General features: G+C 41.7%; 1 protein-coding gene across 8 annotated transcripts in view; it reads left to right on the top strand.

The window, feature by feature from the left end:
* The window catches only part of MEF2A (myocyte enhancer factor 2A), an 81,929-nt gene that overhangs the window by 57,727 nt on the left and 3,989 nt on the right, over positions 1-20,213 (top strand). For 6 of the 8 annotated variants that reach the window (XM_088172657.1, XM_088172654.1, XM_088172652.1 and 3 more), the window contains 6 exons: positions 776-995; positions 1,206-1,265; positions 10,750-10,940; positions 12,507-12,530; positions 16,141-16,267; positions 19,953-20,079. In XM_088172657.1, the coding sequence (XP_088028783.1) occupies positions 776-995; positions 1,206-1,265; positions 10,750-10,940; positions 12,507-12,530; positions 16,141-16,267; positions 19,953-20,079 (749 nt within the window). The remainder of the gene's footprint in view (positions 1-775; positions 996-1,205; positions 1,266-10,749; positions 10,941-12,506; positions 12,531-16,140; positions 16,268-19,952; positions 20,080-20,213) is intronic. The other 2 variants (XM_014874558.2, XM_014874563.2) reach the window with 1 other exon arrangement.

Below are 20,213 nucleotides of genomic sequence, written 5' to 3' on the forward strand. Positions count from 1 at the left end.
AAGTTAGTCATGACCAAATGAGTACCATAGATGGGCAGGCAGCTCAGCTTTTGATTCAATAGCTGTTGAATAACAAACATATATACTGCATAAAAACAGTTGCCTTTTAAATAATGCTGTAAAAACTAGAATTAAAAAATTTATTTTTGCAAAAAAGACAGAGTGCTTATTCAAGCAGGGGTATGGGGAACCTGAAATGTTTAAATTAAAATTATTGAACTTTGTGGTTTTCTAAAGATCTGTTTATTTTTTTAGTCTGTTGAAAAACAAAGTCTTAGAGATTAGTAGCAATATATTGGCAAAGTTATTATTAGAAAATGTTATTACTAACTTGTTCTTTTTTGTGTGATAACTGTTTGTAACGTGCATGTTTATGCTTACATTTTGAAGGTTCAACAATTCACTGATATGTAGACCTGTTTAGCTTGTCATTGCTTTGTAATAATCCAAATTAACTGTTAAATTTTTTGTATTTTTGAGCTTGTGAATTCATATGAATACTTTCAGTTTTCTCTGTTTGAACTTTACGTATTTGCGAAGTTTGAGTAATTCTTTGGAACTGTAATTATGTGATGTATAAGAATTTTAACACCATATTTTACAACAAATGGATGTTTTAAAACTGTGTGCTTAGTAGAATTTAAAAACTAACAGAATTAACTTTAATAAAAACCAACAAACTGCTGTAACTGAGAATTTTTCTAATGTGCAGTTTCTGCAAACACAGTTGATGCTAACAGCGTTGTCTTCTTGTTCCTCATCTTCTCTCCCGCAGCCCGGCTTGCCTGCCCAGAACTTCTCCATGTCGGTGACGGTTCCAGTGTCCAATCCCAACACTTTAACCTACAGCAACCCAGGGAGCTCCCTGGTGTCCCCATCCCTGGCTGCCAGCTCCTCGCTCACGGACACGACCATGCTGTCCCCGCCCCAGAGCGCCCTGCACCGCAACGTGTCCCCTGGGGCACCGCAGAGACCGCCCAGCGCCGGCAACGCAGGTGAGCTCTGCTGCTGCTGCTGCTGCCCCTGCTGCTGCTGCCCCTCCCTTCCACAGCCCGGCCATCGCCTGGCAGACTCCACCAAAACCCTCCCAAGTCACAAGTTCTCTGTGCTTTCAGTGCACTTGCACAGCTGAAGTTTTTATGTAAAGAATTACACAATACTGTAATCGAGCAAGTCAGTTTAATGCTCTGGCTTATTTTGATTAGGTGGAATGCTGGGGACAACTGATCTCTCAGTGCCAAATGGAGCTGGTACCAGTCCAGTGGGTAAGTGCAGTATCATGTATTTGTTATAAAAAATAGTCTTGTGGTTTCAGTTTCTCAGTTATTCAAAAGCAATTTTTTATTTTGACTCTTTGGAAAAAGTGGCTGTGGCAGAACAAAGGTCGTAATTTTTTTAGCTGCAGTGCAATTGTCAAGGTTTATAAATTATTATCAGGCATTTAACTTTTTACTGCTGTGCCCTTTCTACTTCAGTAATTTTTGCTTTTTTTTTGGTGGTTTTCAGTAGTAGCATGCTGCTGCTGCTTTTGTGTTTCTCTACAGGTGTAATTACAGTATTCTAAAAACATCCTGTGTTTGCCAAATGTGAACTATTGCACTAAAGGCAACTCAGCTCAGTTCTCAACTTCAGTATTTGCAGGACCTTGATATTTGATGCTGGCTGTGGTGCCAATCAGAATGAAGCAAATACAGACTGTATTGTTTGTATTGCCATGTGTATCTTGCTAATCATTTTCTAGCAATTACATGAAGAAAGCAATGAGTCTTGGAAAGTGATAGCTAGGATCTGTCTTAGTTTTGGATGATTATCAGAATTTCTTCTGAAAACAAATTAGAGATATTGCCAGAAATCAAATCCACAGTATTTTTTGGCCTTCAGTAAAAATATATGATAGCACTTTTTCATTTCAATAATATTTTGTCTCCCCTAAACAAAATTTAGCACTCTGATAGGGGGGCAGGCAGCCACTGAAATGTGTCGTGCCACAGACAGACAAAATAAATGACAGCTCACCCACTTTGGTCACGTTCCTCTGTGCCACTGGAAGTCGTGCTGGCTGAAGGTCAGTTTTGCAAACACACCTAACTCCTCTTGGGAAGTGTTCATAGCCTGGAATTAGAGAAGCAACTGTTGACCTTTCAGTGTTTGCCCACTGGCTACTTCATGTGGCAGCTGGGAAAAAGTTCTTAGAACATCAAGTCAGGCAGTTGAATTGATGAATAAAAAATGCTGCAGCGTTCCAAGGCTGAAAGCACAGGATTGACTTTCCACTCTTTATCCATTCCTTGGCTATGTGCAGCACAGATATGAAATATTAAAGAGTGGTTTCCATCAGGTAAGCAAGATTTTAAATGGAGGAAACTTCCTCAGTTGATAAAAGATGGCTATTTTTAGAAACTGTAGAGGTCAGATGTTGATTTCCATAGAATTTTTCAAGTCAGACTAAGTAAGTTTATTATCAGGCTGTTTCAGGCCTCTTTTCACAAATCAGGCTTTATTAAGAGCAGCTTCAGATTTAAGACTCCTTCCTTCAATAAGCAAATAAAACAGTGGTTACAGTGCTTGCTATAGAGTATCAAACTCTAGAAATGCCCAGTTACAGCAGCTTGGGGAACATATTTAATGCAGTAAAATGTTTTCCTCCTTGCATTTATTAATAGTTTATGTAAAAAGTCAAAATGCATCACTTATCTCTTACTTTGCAGAACATCACACCCAAGATGTTATACATATACCCACTCACTTCTAGAAAGGTTTGTCATGCAAGTGAGAGTTGTGACTGTACAAGAACAGGGGAACATCTTTAAGTACCTCTAGTGAAACTCAAATACCTGGTTAACACCAGAATGCCAAATCAGAGGGGTACCCGGAGTTGTCAGAGCTCCACTTGCTGTGAGTTCTGGCATAAAAACTTTGTAACTGCTGACAGGTGCACAAGAACCTTCTCAGTTACAACCACAATCAAGAAATCATACGTAACCAGATTGACTAAATCTGCTGTCAACTTGAGCTTGACAGCTGCTCTTGAAATGTATCTCATGTTAATTATGTCTGCAGACAATAATGGTTTTAGTTTCTTGCTGCATTTATTGTAGAATTCACTTTTAAAAAATCTTATTTTCTTCTTTTAGCTTCCAGGTTTTTTTTTTAAACTTCTCAGGAATGGAGAATTCTCCTATGGATGTAGTGAAAGGTCACGTGCCAAATTTGCAGCTCACAATTTATAGGAGTGATGTCAGAGGTAAAGATGGGGAGTATTGGCATATCCATATTCACAGATACTTTCTTATAATTAAATAAAGGAAAAACCCATCTTCTTCAATATTATGAAGTACTTGTGCATCTGAGATTCTGTTCTCATTTCCTTGAAAGACACTTACATGCCTTTATCTCTTCGTAACAAGCAAGTAAAGGTTATCTTGCTTATTTGGGACCCAGTTCAAACAAAGATGTTGCATAAAATGGCTCATATTGAGTTCACATGAGTTTTTTTCTCAAGTCCTGTGTAACTTGATTGGAATGGAAATGATTTGCTTTAGCAGTCAATCTGCCAACTTAACAGTTTTTCTGTGGAAAATAACTTTGAGTAAAAATATCTGCGTGTTGTAGCAAAGATTGGTAGGTGGTTTTTTATATCCAGAACAGAAAATTTTGTGATCACTTTATAATACTGAGAGCTTACTTCACATGCAGCTGTCATAACTCTGAAAAAGCATTTTCATTTTGTAATATTTTTAAAATTCTACCCACCACATAAAAAACATTTGCTGAAAATTTTTACTTGGCAAATATACCCGTTTTGAGAGGGAAAAAATGTCCAGCATTATAATGGAGTTTGCTCTAGAGCTAATTTATTTTTTCTGTTAATTAGATCAAATGTTTCTGAGCTAGAACATTGATGATCTTGTTGCTTCTGGTCAATGTTAAACCCTGTTCAATTTGTGATGGGCATCAGACGTGCTCCAGGAGTTTCATATGACCAGGATGTGGAGAGCACCTCAGGCAAAGCCCAGATACAGGGGAGAGTTTCTTTGGCTTAGGACTGGATGGATGGATGGATGGATGGATGGATGGATGGATGGATGGATGGATGACATTCCAGTTTGCCATGAGTTCTGCTTTGCTATGTTCTAGTTGATTGGAATCATCCCATGAATCATCCACAAGTTGCCAGTGAAACACATTTGCAGTGACCTTGTGCCGTCCTTGAGGACTCTGAGAATCAGCAAAGCTCAGAAATATCACCAGAGTTACTCAATCTCTACTTTTTCTTCCACACCTTTCACGTGTGGCATTGAGCCAGAACCATGTCAGCGACCTGAGCTGGTTTTCATTGCCAAGGCTGCATAAAAACAAAGGAGCTTAAGACCTGAGTTCTTCCCAGTCCCAGGGAATTCTTAAGGAATTTTTGGAAGTGGAGGCTGTTTCTGATTTCACAAAGACACAGTATTTTCTGTCAGTACATTTCTATGTCAGTGAAATAGCCCTTCTGGTCAATAATGCAGATTATGGACACAGTTAATCTTCTGGAAAAGAAGAAAAAAAAGAAAAAGACATTGTCTTTCCTCTTACATTTTTACTATCAGGAGAACGGATAAAACAGACCTGGTCTGCCTGGGTACTGAATTACTCCTCTTTGTTCCAGAGCTGTATCTTCTCTAATGTCCTCACTAATCTTCAGCTTCTGAGAATGTGAAATAACCTCAGGAATACTGGTTTTCTTTGGAGCAGAAGTGAGGGGTATATCTGCTGTCTTGTGAGCTGTTGGATCTCTGCTAAGAGTCAGTGTAGATCATGTGTGGTCTCTTATCCTGGCCCGAGGAGGGATTTTGCAGAGGTGCCACTGACAGCTTGCACACACCTGTAAAAAGTGCTTGGAGTTGCCAGAAAGGGATCAAGACAAAACTGTGAATAGCCACACCTGTAAATGGTTCCCTTTGTCTTGAGGGCTTGGCTGATGTGTGGATGTGTGTGAGGATAAAAGAATCTCTGAGCTTGGTTTTGCACAAGTCTGAATCTGCTGCGATCTGGAGTGCACCAGAGGCTTCAATAACAGAAAGGCTCTCTGTGCCTTTCTAGTCGTGTTTGCTTTGTGAAATGAGAGACACCCCAGCAGGAGTATCCAACTGACTCCTGAAAAACACCTCTTGCAGTTTCAGGCAAATGTTCTGCATTGATGCTATCAGCCTCTTCCTTAAGAAAGCAGCTTTCTTGTGCCTCTACCCCACTCTGACATTTACATCATGTCCCCTTGCATCAGCTACAAGCCTTGGCCCTGTGGGAGAGGACCACCTTAGGAAAGCAGCTGTAAATAAACCCTGAGCATGTTCCTACTTCAGGCTGTGCACTCCTGGTGGTATTTCAGATCTGTGCTTCCTCTGCAGTGTGACAGGCAGGATCAGTCCCTGGTAGTCTCCCCCTGGTCAGAGCTCCTCACTTCCCAGCTGTATGGAAAGGGATCTGACTTCAGAATGTTTGTTCACCTGCTGCTAAACACAGCACACCGAGGTTCCTGCTGTGCTGGCAGTAGTGTCAGTGGCTTGCCTTGCTCTGATCTCTGAGAGGACACAGGTCAGTACAACAGTCAGGGCTTCACCTTCTCCAGGGAAGGGGCTGAGGGCTACAGCTTCCAGGCTCTCCTGAAGGAAGAGGAGTTCTGCACAGCAGCTGTTCCACGGGGTGTGAGCCGAGCCCTTTTCCTTTGCTGGATGTTGTCAGCACATAACAAAGGCTGATCCATCCATTGCTCTCTGATTAAATCAGCTCACAAGAAATGACTGGCTGAAATCAGCATAAAAAACATGCTGGTAAGAAGAAAGAAAGTATTTGATTTTTTTTTTTTTTTTTAACTATAGCTCTTTCTCCTTGCAAACCACCCATCTGCATGACATGAGGTCAGTTCAGCCCCTGAACTACCCTTAGGTTTCAGCTGAGGTTTCATATCTTGCTGTGTGTGTTTGCTGTCTTACCAAAATTTCTGATTTACTGAGAGGTCCATGACAATTCTGGTTAGAATTTGCCATACAGATTCTTATTCTGCCAATTATTAATGCCAGTTATTAATCTCTCAGCTGGGTTAAAGTCTCAACGTTTACATAATGTCCCCTTGCCCAGGATACGCTGCCACATTGCCATTTCTCTCCTCCTTTCTTTGCCACTCTACTTTGGCTTTGTATAGACATACAGAAATCAGCAAATTTAGGAAGTATACTGATGTAATTAACTGTAATCTGTTTAATTGACAAAAGACCTAAAATACATCCAGTTGCTGTTGGTGATGTTCACTCAGGTACAAGAGCAGTGTGCCTTTATTTAGGTTTGCTATTGCATTCTGAATAATAACCACCCTTTAAATTCCAAATTTCCTTGAAAATTCTTTCTCCTTTTATGTAGCTGTAGGCAAAAGAAAATTTCCAACAACCTGGGAAATGAGCTCTTTTTAAAGTTCTGTAACATGACTAAGCATTCCCTTGACATTTAGTCATGTGTATTTCTTTTTTGCTGCCTTTTAATATCTAAAGTACTGCCTTAGAAGCATAAATCTTACATGTTAGACATGTTATCTGACATACTGATTTGTAAAGATCAGTAGAAATAAATTTATTTCAGATTCCTTGAGATATGACAGTAAATTCTTTCCAAAGCTAATGTAGAACTGGAGCTTTTTGAAATGATGGTAGAATCGGCAGTGACTGCTGTGCAGAGCTGAAAATGGTAGGAATGGCATATGCTGTTTTTAATTTCCACTTGAATCTGTCACACTAAACCCTAAAGTAAACAAATTGAGCAACTAATGCACACAGAAATGCTATTGTTGGTTTTACTTGCAATATGTCCCCCTGCCCAAGGTTCTTCATGGAAATGTTTTCCTTCAGTAGATCTTATCTGGTCTCCTGATGCCTCATGAATCCATGGTGTGTTGCAAACACAACTTCCAGTTTGCTTCTAATTGTGTGACGACTGTTGGGTTTTATGATGTCACTGGAGGCATAAATATTTATTTACTACAATCCTTATTTTTGCTTAACCTTACATGGCTTAGCTGCTTGCCCACAATTATTCCAAAACTGTGTATAACTGTTCAGTTTTTCTCCAAAATTAACCACAAAAAAAAAAGAAGAAAGAAAAGATTAATGGCATCAATGCCTATAATTTATTCCTTGAGTAGTAATAAGTACATGGAGTACTTTCCAGCCACGTGTGTTCATTGTTTCAGCTGATGTGATTTATATAGTGAAATATGAGTCTGGCTCATGTAATTGAATGCTGTGTCTTGGGCTGCAGGACAGTAAATGAGATTAAGCTGTATTATGTCTCTGAAGGCAGAATATCCAGTTGGTATCATGGGTGGGTTGTAACATTTCACTTCAGAAAAGAAGTTGCTTCAAAAGTAAACACTTTCTGACTAAACAAGAAGTAGGCTAATGTACGTTGGCAGGGTTTGTTATCATCAAATCTAATTAAATTATGATTCATATAATTGAGAGCTTGTATTTGCATTGGTGTCTGTTTTCCAAAGGACTGTTTTGAACATGCTTTCACGTCTGTTTTAAGGAATTAGAGTTAAATAAAACTTCGGAAGTAAAAACGGTTGTATTTTTACACATATGTAGGATTTTACATTCTGTTTCCATTTCCAGTTTGAAAACGTTTTTAAACATAAAGTATTGTCTTTGGGGAAGATCTATAGCAGGTAGGGTAGAAACAATTTCTGTATTATATGAAATAGTGAGTAGAATTTATGGGGTTATTAAGGCCTTGGTTTGGCAAAGGGCTGTGTAGTTGCATCATCCTGTACTCATTATCTTTTTCTGGCTCCTGACCTTGCTCTAAGAAATACCACACGTTTAGTTATCCTTTCACTCTTAACTGGTAATTTGATTTTCTTATTAGATTATTAAAAGGAAAAAGGCTTGAAGTTTCATACTAAATATTCTGTACTCTTATTGCAGCCCCAGCATATGATCGATACAGACACTCCAGTGTTTGCTCAGTGTTCAGTGCCAGCTCTTTATCACAAGGGGCTGCTATTGGATTCATACCCACAGTATTGCACACTTAGGATATTTTTTGTTGCCGTTTCTCCCATTTTTAATACATTCTAAACACTCCTTTTGAGAAGTGCTCAGCCTTTTGTCAGAAGAAATGCTTTGACTCTGCCCTGCTGCTGCCTGATACTGCACAGAGCAGGCAGTGGCAGGGAGTTTGTTGTTTTTGACAGCACCACTAAAAGCATGAAATGTTTCTGAAGGATTGGCAGAGCCTTGGAACAAGGGTTCAGGAAATGACTGGATTGGGTGTGGAAGAGAGACACTGTCCAGATTTAACACTCGGGCTACCGAAATACTTGAACCAGAGGACAGGAAATGGTATCATAGGATGGCCCCAAGTGCTGTACAGAACCCCATTGTTTGCACAGACTGGGATTGTTGTGCAGCTTAAACTGCTCAGAACTCACAGCCCTGCCATGGAAAGGTGACATGGCAGCCTCAGTGAGTAATAAAATGCTATTTATTATTGCATTACAGCCCAGACTTTACTTCCATTATAACAGTAGGATCTTTAAATGCTCTGGCATTTATGCTGAAAATGGGAGGTGCCATAACAAAGTTTCAAATACAATTTGGTGATACTTGTCCTCCCTAGCATATTTGCAAATTCATTTAATTTTTACCCTGTCCATTGTGTAGGATGTCAGTCAGTGTCTGCAGGCTGGCTGTAACTCATGCTGCACTCATTTATAATGGATAGGAATTGATGCATAACTCTGTTAACAAAACCATGATTTCTACGAAAACCATCTCCGTTTCAGGAACCTTAAGGGTAGCACAGAACTAAATTTCTCCTTTTGGCTTGTTGGTTTTTCCATGTGACCCAGCTGTGGAGAGTTTTCTCCTACCAGTCAAGAGTATATTTAGCTCTAGTGTGTATTCTCAGCTCCCTGCTTTTCAATCACTCCACCTAAATTTTATCACTAACCTAGAAGCATCCGAATAAATTCTACTGTTTTCTGCTGAGGAATGTGGATCCTTTAATCACAAAATGAATTTTTGCTGTGGTTTTTAATACAGAAGGAAGAATGCTGACATGAAAAAACTTTCTGCTGTATTCCTTCTTTCCCCCATAAGTTCTGAGTTAAAAGTCATATTCCCATACCTCCTATGCAAATGCTTCAGGAAAGTACTAAATTAGAATGACTCTTCCTTGCTCTGTTAACCTTGGAAAGCTCAAGGGACATGTCAGATCATCCATGTATGGTCAGGCTTTTGGCACAGTGGGAAATCCACAGAGTGAGTAAATCCAGAGGAGGCTTCCTCACAGCATCTTGGTGAATTCCCATCGAGGTTCTCAGTGTGCCCTGGCTGAGTATCTTGGTTATATCAGGCACCTCCACCAAGTTTTGTGCCCTTGCTGAGACATGTTGCTGTTCTTCTTTCTTGCTGTGCTTTCAAAGACATTAAAAATGTTGCTAAAGAAGGTAGAATGTGACACTGACAACTTTCTTATTTTAATTGCTTTTAGATTAATATGTATTTAATGCAATAAAATTGGATTGGGCATAGGGGCCTATTCAAATTAGAATAATAATGCAAAATTCATGCCAGCGTGGCGCTATGGGCGATTAGGAGAGAATTTCCCACACAGTGAACTTTGTCTCCTAGACTTTTCCCTGATTGTGCCTATAAAAGCTGCTTTCAGACCTGCAGTGTTAGTGCAAACAGAATCCTACTATGAATTGTGTTTATTTATACACACACACACAGGTTCTGTAGGGTGAACTATAGGGTTCCCTGTTGCAAAATTCTCCTTAACAACTTTTTTTCTGTTTGCAGCTGAATAAGGTTTGTGTATTTTGAGAATTGTTGCTATAAATATGATTCTGTGATTGGAATGTGGCTTTACAATTTTTTCTGAGAAATATATTTTGGTTCACATGATTGGTGCTTCTGTCAGGATGGGAAAATAGAATACTGGGCACTTGACTGATTTACTGCCTTGGTGCTGTTTTCTGGTCAGTTCTGAGTGTAAGCTGAGGCCTCTGCCTTGAGCATATTCAGCTTTTGGAGATTTCAGTGCTGAATGCTGGACCTCTAGGCTTTGACTTGTCCAATTCCACTTAGAATGAGTACCAGGAGTAAGATAGAGAAAGACTTGGTTAAATAAACCTATGGGCATAAATGATGTGTGTATCTGGAATGAATTTAAGGGGAAAGGATTTGTTCCCTTCATTGTTGCTAAATATAACAATCAGAGAGTAAATGTTGATACTGAAATTAGTCCTGCAGATCTGGGAGGTTTATGAAGAATAAATTTTAGAAACAGAGACTTTAAGAGCTGATCTTTTGTTCTCACAGGAACAATTCAGTGTAGTCCATGCTCTCTCTGTGGGGGTGGGGACTAAGTGAGGTGCAAAACCCTCACTTTTCTGCAGGCTCAGCCTGGAGGAGCTTCAAAGGGCAAACTAAACACAACGGATGTTATTAGAAATAGTTCTTAGGCAATTTGCTCTTCTCAGCGTTTAAGCTGCCACAGCGTGCCCTTGAAGTGATATTCCCTTTCCATATTGATCCTCTGGTCAGAGTGGTTTGTGTTTGTTCATTTGTTCAATACTCAGCCCCTTGTGGGATGTTCATTATCGGAAGATTTACAAAATTAATATTTCATAACTGGTACATGAGTGAGCACCAAAATTTTGTATTGTCCTTCTCCTCAGTCTTACAGTCCATTTGTTTGTCCTCTTTTCAGGAAATGGATTTGTGAATTCCCGAGCTTCACCAAGTCTACTTGGTACCAGTGGTGGTGGGAATGGCCTAGGCAAAGTCATGCCTACAAAGTCCCCACCTCCACCAGGAGGAGGAAACCTTGGCATGAACAACCGCAAACCCGACCTCCGTGTCGTCATCCCACCCTCCAGCAAGGGCATGATGCCACCACTGGTGAGTTAAAACATTTGCTCTGGGTCTGCCTGGAAATGGACTGTTGTGCCCACATGCACAGGGAGAATCTGTCTCACCTGCTTACCACAGGGTACAGGAATAGAGAGGTGTTTGTGTTCTGAAATGCCACTGATGAAAATCAAAAGTACAAGTTGTGGGGAGAAGTTCAGCTTGTAAGGAATTTTTCCAGCTGTGAAACAGCAGTCTGACCTAAACGTGGAAAGAGCACAGTCGTAGAGACAGGGCTGGGGACTTTGGTGGTGTGATGTGACATCCTCTGACTTGGTACTGAGAACTCCGGTGGTTTGGAGGATGTGGCTTTTAAAAAGGGTTATCCATTATTCTGTGGAGGAATGGCTGATCTTATTGGTGATGTGAGCTCTATTTAACGTGCCCTAAAGCACATTTTGTACCTGTTTTTCCTGGCTCATAATGGCTGTGGGATGTGAAGTGCAGGTTCTGTGGTGAGGAAGGGCTGAGAGCAGCACTGGTCTGATGTGGCAGCGTGGAACGTGACCTTGGCTGTCCTGTGGGGCCATCAAAGAGCTCAGGGGTGCTCTGCAGTGCTGCTCTGCACTTTGGCATCTGGGCACCAGGGTTTGTCCAGCCAGCCTGGGAATAGCACACGAGTTTCGTGTCAGCCATGAGGCAACCACGGCCTCGAGCCCAGAACAGGTCTTGCAGGAAGTGTTGCTCTGCTTTTCCTTTAATCTACTTGGCCAAATCCTTTGGTCTTAGTCTTTTGCTGCCATGTAGAAATTTTCAATGTCTCTGTGGATGTTTTCTGTGTATGGAAGAATGGGCCATAACTAGGAGGAGCAGGATATAAACAACACAAGTACTCTCTGTATAATTCCTATTTGTTTTTAAGCTACCATAAGTGCTTACATTTGTTACTGGTACTCATGATGAATAATACCAAATTAATCCAAGTAAGAAAAGCTATAATTAGCCTCAGAGTAATGATTCTTGAAAAAAAAAAAAAAAGGGTTTTTCTAGGAATACTGAAGTGTAGGAGAGATAGGAAGTACACTGGCTGATCATTACAGTGACAATTACACTTCTAATTAGAAATAGAAGCAATAATGCAGTTCTGGTACTAGTGATGCACAGCACCTATTTATTTTATTCTGTGAAGAACAACATCATATTCAGCTTTGTGTTTGTCTGTGTTTTGGGGGGAATTAGAAGATTTCAGAGTAGATGCTGGCATGGAATGATGGTTGTGTGTGAAAGTGTTTTGTTGCTGAGCTGGTTTATTGGATCTGTGCAGCCAGAGACTGCCATGCTGCACATCCACAAGTGCAGCCCTGTCCTCGGGGTCACCAAGCTCTTGCTGCACCAATTTCCCCAAAGCCAGTGTTCTCTCAGTACAGCAGGTTTTATGTGACACCAATTTCATGAAGTATTACATTTCTAGCAGTATTATCTGCAGAATCAGGTGGCAAATCCACATTATTAATTAAAACGAATCAAAATCCTGAAGCACAAACGTGACTTTTTCTTTCATTTGAAAGCAATGCTATTTTTAGTAACTGTGTTATCCCTCTTGTTTGCTGAGTACAGTCGGAGGAGGATGAATTGGAGTTGGTGAGTTTGGGCTGCTGTTTGCTGAGAGACAGCAAGATGCTGGAAATGTCTTTCACTACAGCTTTTTAACTGTAGTTTCATTACATATTTTAAATAATTCCAGTGTTCCCTTGGTAGCAGACAAAAATATATGTGTTTTATCAAACTCAAAACCTGACCAATTCAAGTTGAAAACACATCTAAAGTCAGCGCTTGCCATTTGTAAACTTCTATTTTTTTTTCCTGAAAATGTTTCTGTTTTTCTTGGAGGGAACATTGGAAAAGAGCCTTACAAAGTAACTGTCCATGTGTATAGGATTTGTACTGCCTTCTATATGAAATACGAATAATCCCTTCCCATCCCTTAAATTATTGGAATATTTTTAGAAAGTGTCTTCACTTGTGAAGTTCTTCAGATTGTAACACCAGCCCTGTGTTACTTCTCTTCCTTTCAAGGAGATGACATCATTGCTGGTGAGGTCACCTTTTTGGAGGTTAGAATTATTTCATCCTGCGTGAGATTATCAAACCACAGGGGTGTTCCCTGTTTACCAAAAGGAATAGAGGATTGCAAATGAATAATTCTACCTTCTTTTTCCAGTGGAAAGATATTCTGCTTTTAAAAGGAAACTCTTTGGATTTGTGTGTTTTCTATTTTTTTTTCCCCAAAGGTTTTAACATTTGGCATTCTGTCTGGAAAATTAACATAAGGCTAAAATAATTCGTAACTTATTTTTAGAGCAAATTTCAAATTGTTTGGCTCCTGTGGCACAAACCAGGCAGAAGATGCTGTGTCAGAATCACAGAGAAATAAATCGACCTACTGCAGACCTTGACTTGTTGTTGAACATGGACCTGTTGCTAATATGAGGCTCTAATTGCATGAAAGCATGGAAAATGTAGTGATTTAGATAAATTTCTTCATGAATGCATGCTGCTGGTTGATTTTTACCTTAAACACGATAAATAGATACAAAAAGTAAGGGAAGATGGTTTTTGAAATTCAGTATCGAAGTTTTTAAGCATTATTGGGATGTCTTGCTCATCGAGCAGTTAAAGAGCTCTCCCACTTTCCTCTCGCCTTCAGAGAGGAGTGTCTGGTTTTCAGTGCAAGAAGGAAATGTCAGTGTGACAGCAATCATTGAATGAGATGTCGCAGGAATTGGAGCTGAATTCCTTGGCCGGGGGATTCCCGCGCCCCGCGCCCCGCGGGGTGGGCGATGGAGCCGCGCGGGGTCCGCGTGCCGCGGGCGCCACCTGGCGGCTCCTGAAGCTGCGAGCAGCTCTGGCCGGAGCGCGCACAAAGGAACGGGGCAGGGTCTGCCTCCAGCGGGCCCGGGAAACGCAGGCTACACCTGCGCGCTCCTGAATGATGCTCACGGCTGTGCTGGGAATCAGCTCCAAAGCCCAGCTGGGAACACTCGCTCTGTGTGCTTGGAGCTGAGCACTCAACGTGAAAAGCACCTACCAACGGTAGTGGAGCATGAAATAAAGATTCTGAATTCTTCCTGCTACATTTGCACCAGTTAAAAAGATTAAAAAAAGAGATCTTGAAATTTCTCATGAATCTCCAAGGACAACAACTACTGGGCTCATCTAAATATTACTTAGTGTTTTTGTGTGGCCGAGTTATATTCAGAAAGATTTTTATATATTTTATATATGAAAGTTATATTTAGAAAGATATTTCTGATTTATATTCAGAAAGAATTTACCTCAGAAAACCACCTTTATTAGCCACTCAAAAAAAAAAATCCCGTAAGGAAATCCTTTGGTCTGGATTGTTTCCCAGTATATTCCTCTTTACTTTTCCATTATGCAGTAATCCCAACTTTATAGGCAGCCATCCAAGAAAGCTTTGGAGAAAGGTCAATTCTTGACAGACACAAAAATCTGCTCTAATAACATCTCTTTATGCCAGATAAACTTGGTCTAGGGGAGATTTTCAGAAGTACGTAAGTGATTTAAAGGGATCAATTACAGAAAATCAGAGGGACTTTCTCTGGGAATTGGAGCTTAGAAACCTGGGAGTTCTGAAGCAGAGAGGGCACATCTGCCAATCTCTGTGTTTGGTAACAAATGTTAAAGGGCCCCCAGATCCTAGGGAGGCTCAAAGGTGGGAATTCCAGAGCAGCCAGACACAAGAGAGATCAGGAGCTGGCAGCCAGTGACAGCTGTGGCTAATTTTAATATGGGAGCTGTGATATATATTTCTTTCTTTAAATTGGAAAGATACAAGATTGATAACCCTCAATTCATCTTCATAAATTTAAGCTTAAAATTGACTACAGCCCCATTTCTGTACCTGCTCATTCTGATATTTTTAAGGGAATTATGCATTTTTAATGCAGCTCGTTCACTCAAGATTAGAGTGGAGAAAAAAAGTTAAGTGCTGCAGATCCTGAAATACCTTTGTCTGAAATAAAGGAAAGGAGTAGTAACTTCAGTCTTGTAAAGTTATGAAATGGATCCCTACCAAGGAGATGAGAAACTGCTCCTTTTGTAGCAAATATATTTTCAGAGATAGAGATAAGTTTGCTTTAAAAAAACATTATTTCCAGCAGATTGAAACCCAGCTCCTTGTAGAAATACAGGGTGTAGAGACTGCTGCTATTTCTAAGAATTCTGCGGATAAAAGTAAATATCTTGAAAAATAAAACCTTAGCATTTTCTGTTCTTGACAGTATTTGTCATGGCCAAATGGTGTTGAACCTCATATTTTCCATGAAAATTTGCAGTTGCCACCATGGAGAGCAGAACATTCTGTGGCAGCAGCTTTGCTGTCTGGTGCTGTTTACCACAGTGTTTAATTAATTTTCTAACCAGCAAATTTGGTTAGAGCTTATTCTGAGTGATGTGTTTGCTGCAGATGTTCATTTCAGTATATGGGAAAGAAAGACTGTTCTAGGCTGTTATTAAAAAGCCAAATATTGCCCACAGTTAAATCATCTGAGACAATCTAGTTTAGCTATTTTCCCTGTAAGAAAAGCACCATTGCTCTTTGTGAACTCCAGTGTCATTTGCTTGGAAACATATCTGCATTATAACAAGTATTCTCTCAGCTTCTCAGGAACCATGGGAACAGCAAGATTATTTTATCACTGAAGTCTTATCAACACAAATTTAGAAGATCTCTGTGTTCCTTTCAGGACAGGTGTAGTCAGTACAGTGTCAAAACTGGCAGCTGAAATTTGGAAAATTGGATAAACAACTGTGAAGTGGGAGAATCTCTTCTGATGGAAATGCACCTCACCATCTGTACTAAAACCTCTTTAAAAATAAGACTCAAAACTCTTAAATCACTTAAGAACTTCTGAGAATTGTTGTGTGTATTCCTAAGAAATTGCATTTATTTTTGTGTGTCTACAGCGCTAACACTGTTGAAATGTGCATGCTTGGGAAGTGGCCCAGTGAGCCTTCAATTAATTTTTCATTTCAGTTTGCCAAGATTGTTTTGGTTGTCTTGAAATATCTTAGCTTTTTTAGAAAACCAATCCTGACAAAGAGGATGTGTTCCTAACTCAAAGATCCAGCAGAGCAGCAGGCTGGAATGCAATGCCCTGTCACACTGGCACTGCATTTCCCCTTGTTCTCCCTGGTCTCTGAGGTTTGTTGTTTCCATCCCTTGCAGAACACCCAAAGGATAAGCAGTTCTCAGTCCACGCAGCCCCTGGCCACCCCCGTGGTGTCGGTGACGACTCCGAGCCTGCCCCCGCAGGGACTCGTGTACTCGGCCATGCCCACTGCCTACAACACTGGTAAGCCCTGCTGGGGAGTCAGGAGCCCAGGAAATTCACATTTCTGTGACACCTGACTTGGTTTTCCTCTTCAGTTCAAATGAAGGCTCCTACTCATCAAAACTGAGCCTGTAGCAATCCCACCAGGAACTGGAGTGCCTCAGGTTTAGGTAATAGCTGATCCTTCAGTACTGCTGTTCTTCAGATACTTTTATTGTCTGCAGTACCTTAAAACTACTTTTATCCAAGCTGGGTGTGATGTAAGGCATTTGGTAATGTAAAAGTGGTGAGTGGTTTGCTGGTTGGGAAAGTAGTTCATGAAATGCAAATAATAAGTGATGGAACATGAGGCAACGGCAGCCTCAAGTTGCACAAGGAGAGGTTTAGGTTGGATACTGGGGAAAATTTCTTCATCAAAAGGGTTGTCCAACATCCACCAGGGCAGTGGTGGAATCCCCCTGGGATTTTACACGTTTTCTCCACTCTTGGTTTTGAAAGTCTTCACTGCAGTTTTTGGTTTAGCCAGCCAAGCACCTCACATCCTCTTGTATCTTTTTCTGTTAATGAGCTCATTAGCTGGCAGTGCCCCGAGCCCTCCTCTGTGGCCTGGGCAGTGCCACAGCCAGGAGGGTGCAGGGAGGGGGGATTGTGCACCCACCAGCCAGGGCTGTCCTGGGAGAGGGGCTGTGCTCTCCTCACTCCCCTCAGCCAGGGCTGGATTTATCCTGCAAATGCAAACACAGCTGGGCTGAGGGGATGAAGGCTGGAGCAGGGAGTGCAGGAGCAGTGCCATGGGTAGAGCAGGGATTGCTTTGGGTGATCAGCTGAGTGGAGTAGCTGGACCTGCAGACCTTGCTCTGACTCGTGCCCCAGAGGGGCTTCAGCTCTCGTGTCGTGGCTGTTCAGAGCAAACCCTTCTGGTCCCTGCTCAGAGGAGCCACACTGAGTTTCACCTGTCACATCCCTCCTGCCCAGTTTCACCTGTCACATCCCTCCTGCCCAGTTTCACCTGTCACATCCCTCCTGCCCAGCTGGATGCTGTTTCAGGGGGCAGTGCTGGGTGCATCCCTCAGTCACAATAAGCTGTGAGCTGGTGGCTGAGACAGCCAAAAACTGAGAGGGGCTGGAATCTCAGGAAGCAGCAAAAGGCAAATGGGAACTGATGTCCTACGTAATGGACAGTGCTGGTACCACTGGGGTGTGATTTTAAACTGCAGCCCATTTCCTTTGATAATGCAAATAATTTGTGCAAAGCTTTTAGCCTTTAGTGGTTTTCACACACTCTAGAATTGTTTCTATTAGACTGAACCTTTCAGGGGATTTGCAGGAAGAAATTTGATATTGAAACCAAATTGTCTCCTGGGGATTCTCAGGGTAGTCACCACTTACAGCACAATTTCAGTTTTGCAGTTCAAGGACTAAGATAAAATTTAAATACCTTAATTGTTTTTCTGGATTGATAGGGTTGGTTTTTTCCAGGACTGGAAGGGATAGCTTCAGCTCTTGGATCCTTAATTAAAACATTGGATATCAGTTTTCCACAAATACCCTATTTTATATAATCTATTTTGATATTTTGTAGATTGTTGGAAGAAGGGCAGAACCAACTGAATTACTGGCTCTAAAACAGTCCAGGCATTAAAAAAAAAATTAAAACCCCCTGCAATCAGTTAATTAGTAATTGACACTTGAGCAGAGCACACCAAGCCATAAATAAATCCCTGGCTTCAGGTCAGTTGTTTTGCAGAGGTACAAACTTGCCAGTGCTGCTTGTGGGGTCACAGCAGTGACAGTTTCTGTGGTGCAGAAAATGCTCTTGTGTGTTCATCTCACATCAGGTCACTCCTGCAGCAGGGATGTCCTCCTGTCACTTCCAGGAGATACGTGATTATTTAGGGAATTAATAATGCAGTTAATTGTGTAGTGACATACGTGCTCTTTGGTAAAATACCTCCTCAAAGCCCTGTCACCAGACACGTTCTGTCTGAAGTGTCAGAAGTTAATTGTCCATGGTCATAAAAGTTTTAATTGCAGTGGAAAAAAATTACATGGGAACTGAATTCCTATAAGTGTTTCCTTCAGGTCTGCTCTGACAAATCCCATCAGCCCAGCACATCCATCTCCAGGTGTACAGAGGCTGCACTGGGCAGGTGTCACAGGCCTGGCTGCTTTGAAGGCTCACGGCATGTCTGGGTCACGGCAGGGGCTGCACAGTTTTTATTTTTTAAATTCAATTTTAGTCTTGCAAAAGGGGCTTTTTGGTCAATCATCCTGGGACAAACCTTTCTGAAGCTGTGCAGAAATACACGTGAGGGTTTTCAGTTTCAGTAGAAGTGACAGCTGAGACGAAATGATACAAAAAGGAAAAGGCAGCCCAAGAATCTTCACCTGCTGGGAGCAGCTGGGACTCCTGAGGCCTTCAGGAAGGTTCTTGCAGGGATGTGTGGGGGTCTCGGACACCACAGGGCCCTCCTGGCCTGGATTCTCCTCCCAGGATGAGCTGTTCTGGGGAGATACAGAATTTATCCACTGCAAACAGATCTGTGGATGGGAGGGGGAGATTGTTCAAGAAGGCTCATCTCAGGAGAGAGAGGGAGATTGTATTGGTGGTGGCATTTTAGGACATTACTATAAAAAAACCCCAAACCCCTCAAACACGAAGCCAAACCCAGCTTAAGTGGAACGTTTGGTTCCTCTGATGGCAGTACAGCCTGAGTTTGGCTGCTCACATTTTGTCCCATTCTCAAGAGACTAAAAATTATTTTAAGGAAGCTTTAATAGAAAATAATTAAAAGTAGAGAAGAGTTTGACTTTGTTTTCAAACCTGAAAGAAAACATGAGTGATAATGATCAAGTGCAGACAACTTCAGTTCTGTGAATGAAGTGAGAAGTGAGGGTGCCCTGCAGCAGCCAGAGCCACCGGCTGGCTGGGGTTGGAATAGATCGAGCCCTCGGAGCTCCATTCAGGTTAAATTTCTAAAAAAATGGTGTTTTCTTGCTCCACACAAAGTGGTTTCTTTTGTTCCTGTGACACAGAGATGACAGTTTAATCGGACACTGAGCAGTGATACTGTGGACAGGGGGAGGATGAGATGTGCTACAGTAGGGCTGCACTGAGAGGTCCCTGGGGTTTGGGTACCCAGTCCCTGTGCCTGCCTGGGCAGCCAGTGCTGTTCAGGGCTTGGCTTTGGATGGAGGTTGTAGGACCAAGAGCTCTGTGGCATCGTGAGCCCCCCCAAATGGTACCTGTGCCTTATTTGAGGAGCTGCTACCTCCTACCTGGGACCTGAACCACAGCCCAGGTGTCTGCAGTGAATTCAGGGCAAGATCCACCATCCCTGCCTAGAGACTCACATGGATTCTTCCCTTTTTGCTTCATTTTGAAATGACTTCAGAAGTGCCAGGTCTTACTGTAAGGTGCACACCTCTGTACATGCACTGCATTCACGTGTTGTACCTGTGGGTTTGGAACAAGCTCCCAGACAGCAGGAACTGAAAGCAGAATGGAAAAAAATAATTTCATTTGGAGGCCTCTGTACTGTTAAGTTCCCTGTAAGCTTGGCAGGATTGTTCCCGGAGTTCAGAGTTTTCATGTTTGGATTCCTTTGGATCAGCTGCCTTTGTATTTGTGTTTATTTATATATGTATGTTTTATATATATACCCCCCCCACATTACTTTGTTGTTTATTTGTTTTTCCCTCTTAGATTACTCCTTGACTAGCGCAGACCTGTCTGCCCTGCAGGGATTTAACTCCCCAGGAATGCTGTCCCTGGGGCAGGTGTCTGCCTGGCAGCAGCACCACCTCGGTCCCGCAGCCCTCAGCTCTCTTGTGTAAGTACCCAGGGTACCAGGGCAGGGCAGCACTGGGGGCTTCTGCCTCTTCTGCTGCATCAGCTGCACCAGGGGAATATTCAGCACGTTTTAACCTCTTGTCTGTGCTGCAGAACTTGGTGTGTCGGGGTGTT

The sequence above is a fragment of the Sturnus vulgaris genome, chromosome 13 (assembly GCF_052056855.1).
Source record: "Sturnus vulgaris isolate bStuVul1 chromosome 13, bStuVul1.hap1, whole genome shotgun sequence".
NCBI classification, from domain to species: Eukaryota; Metazoa; Chordata; class Aves; order Passeriformes; family Sturnidae; genus Sturnus; species Sturnus vulgaris.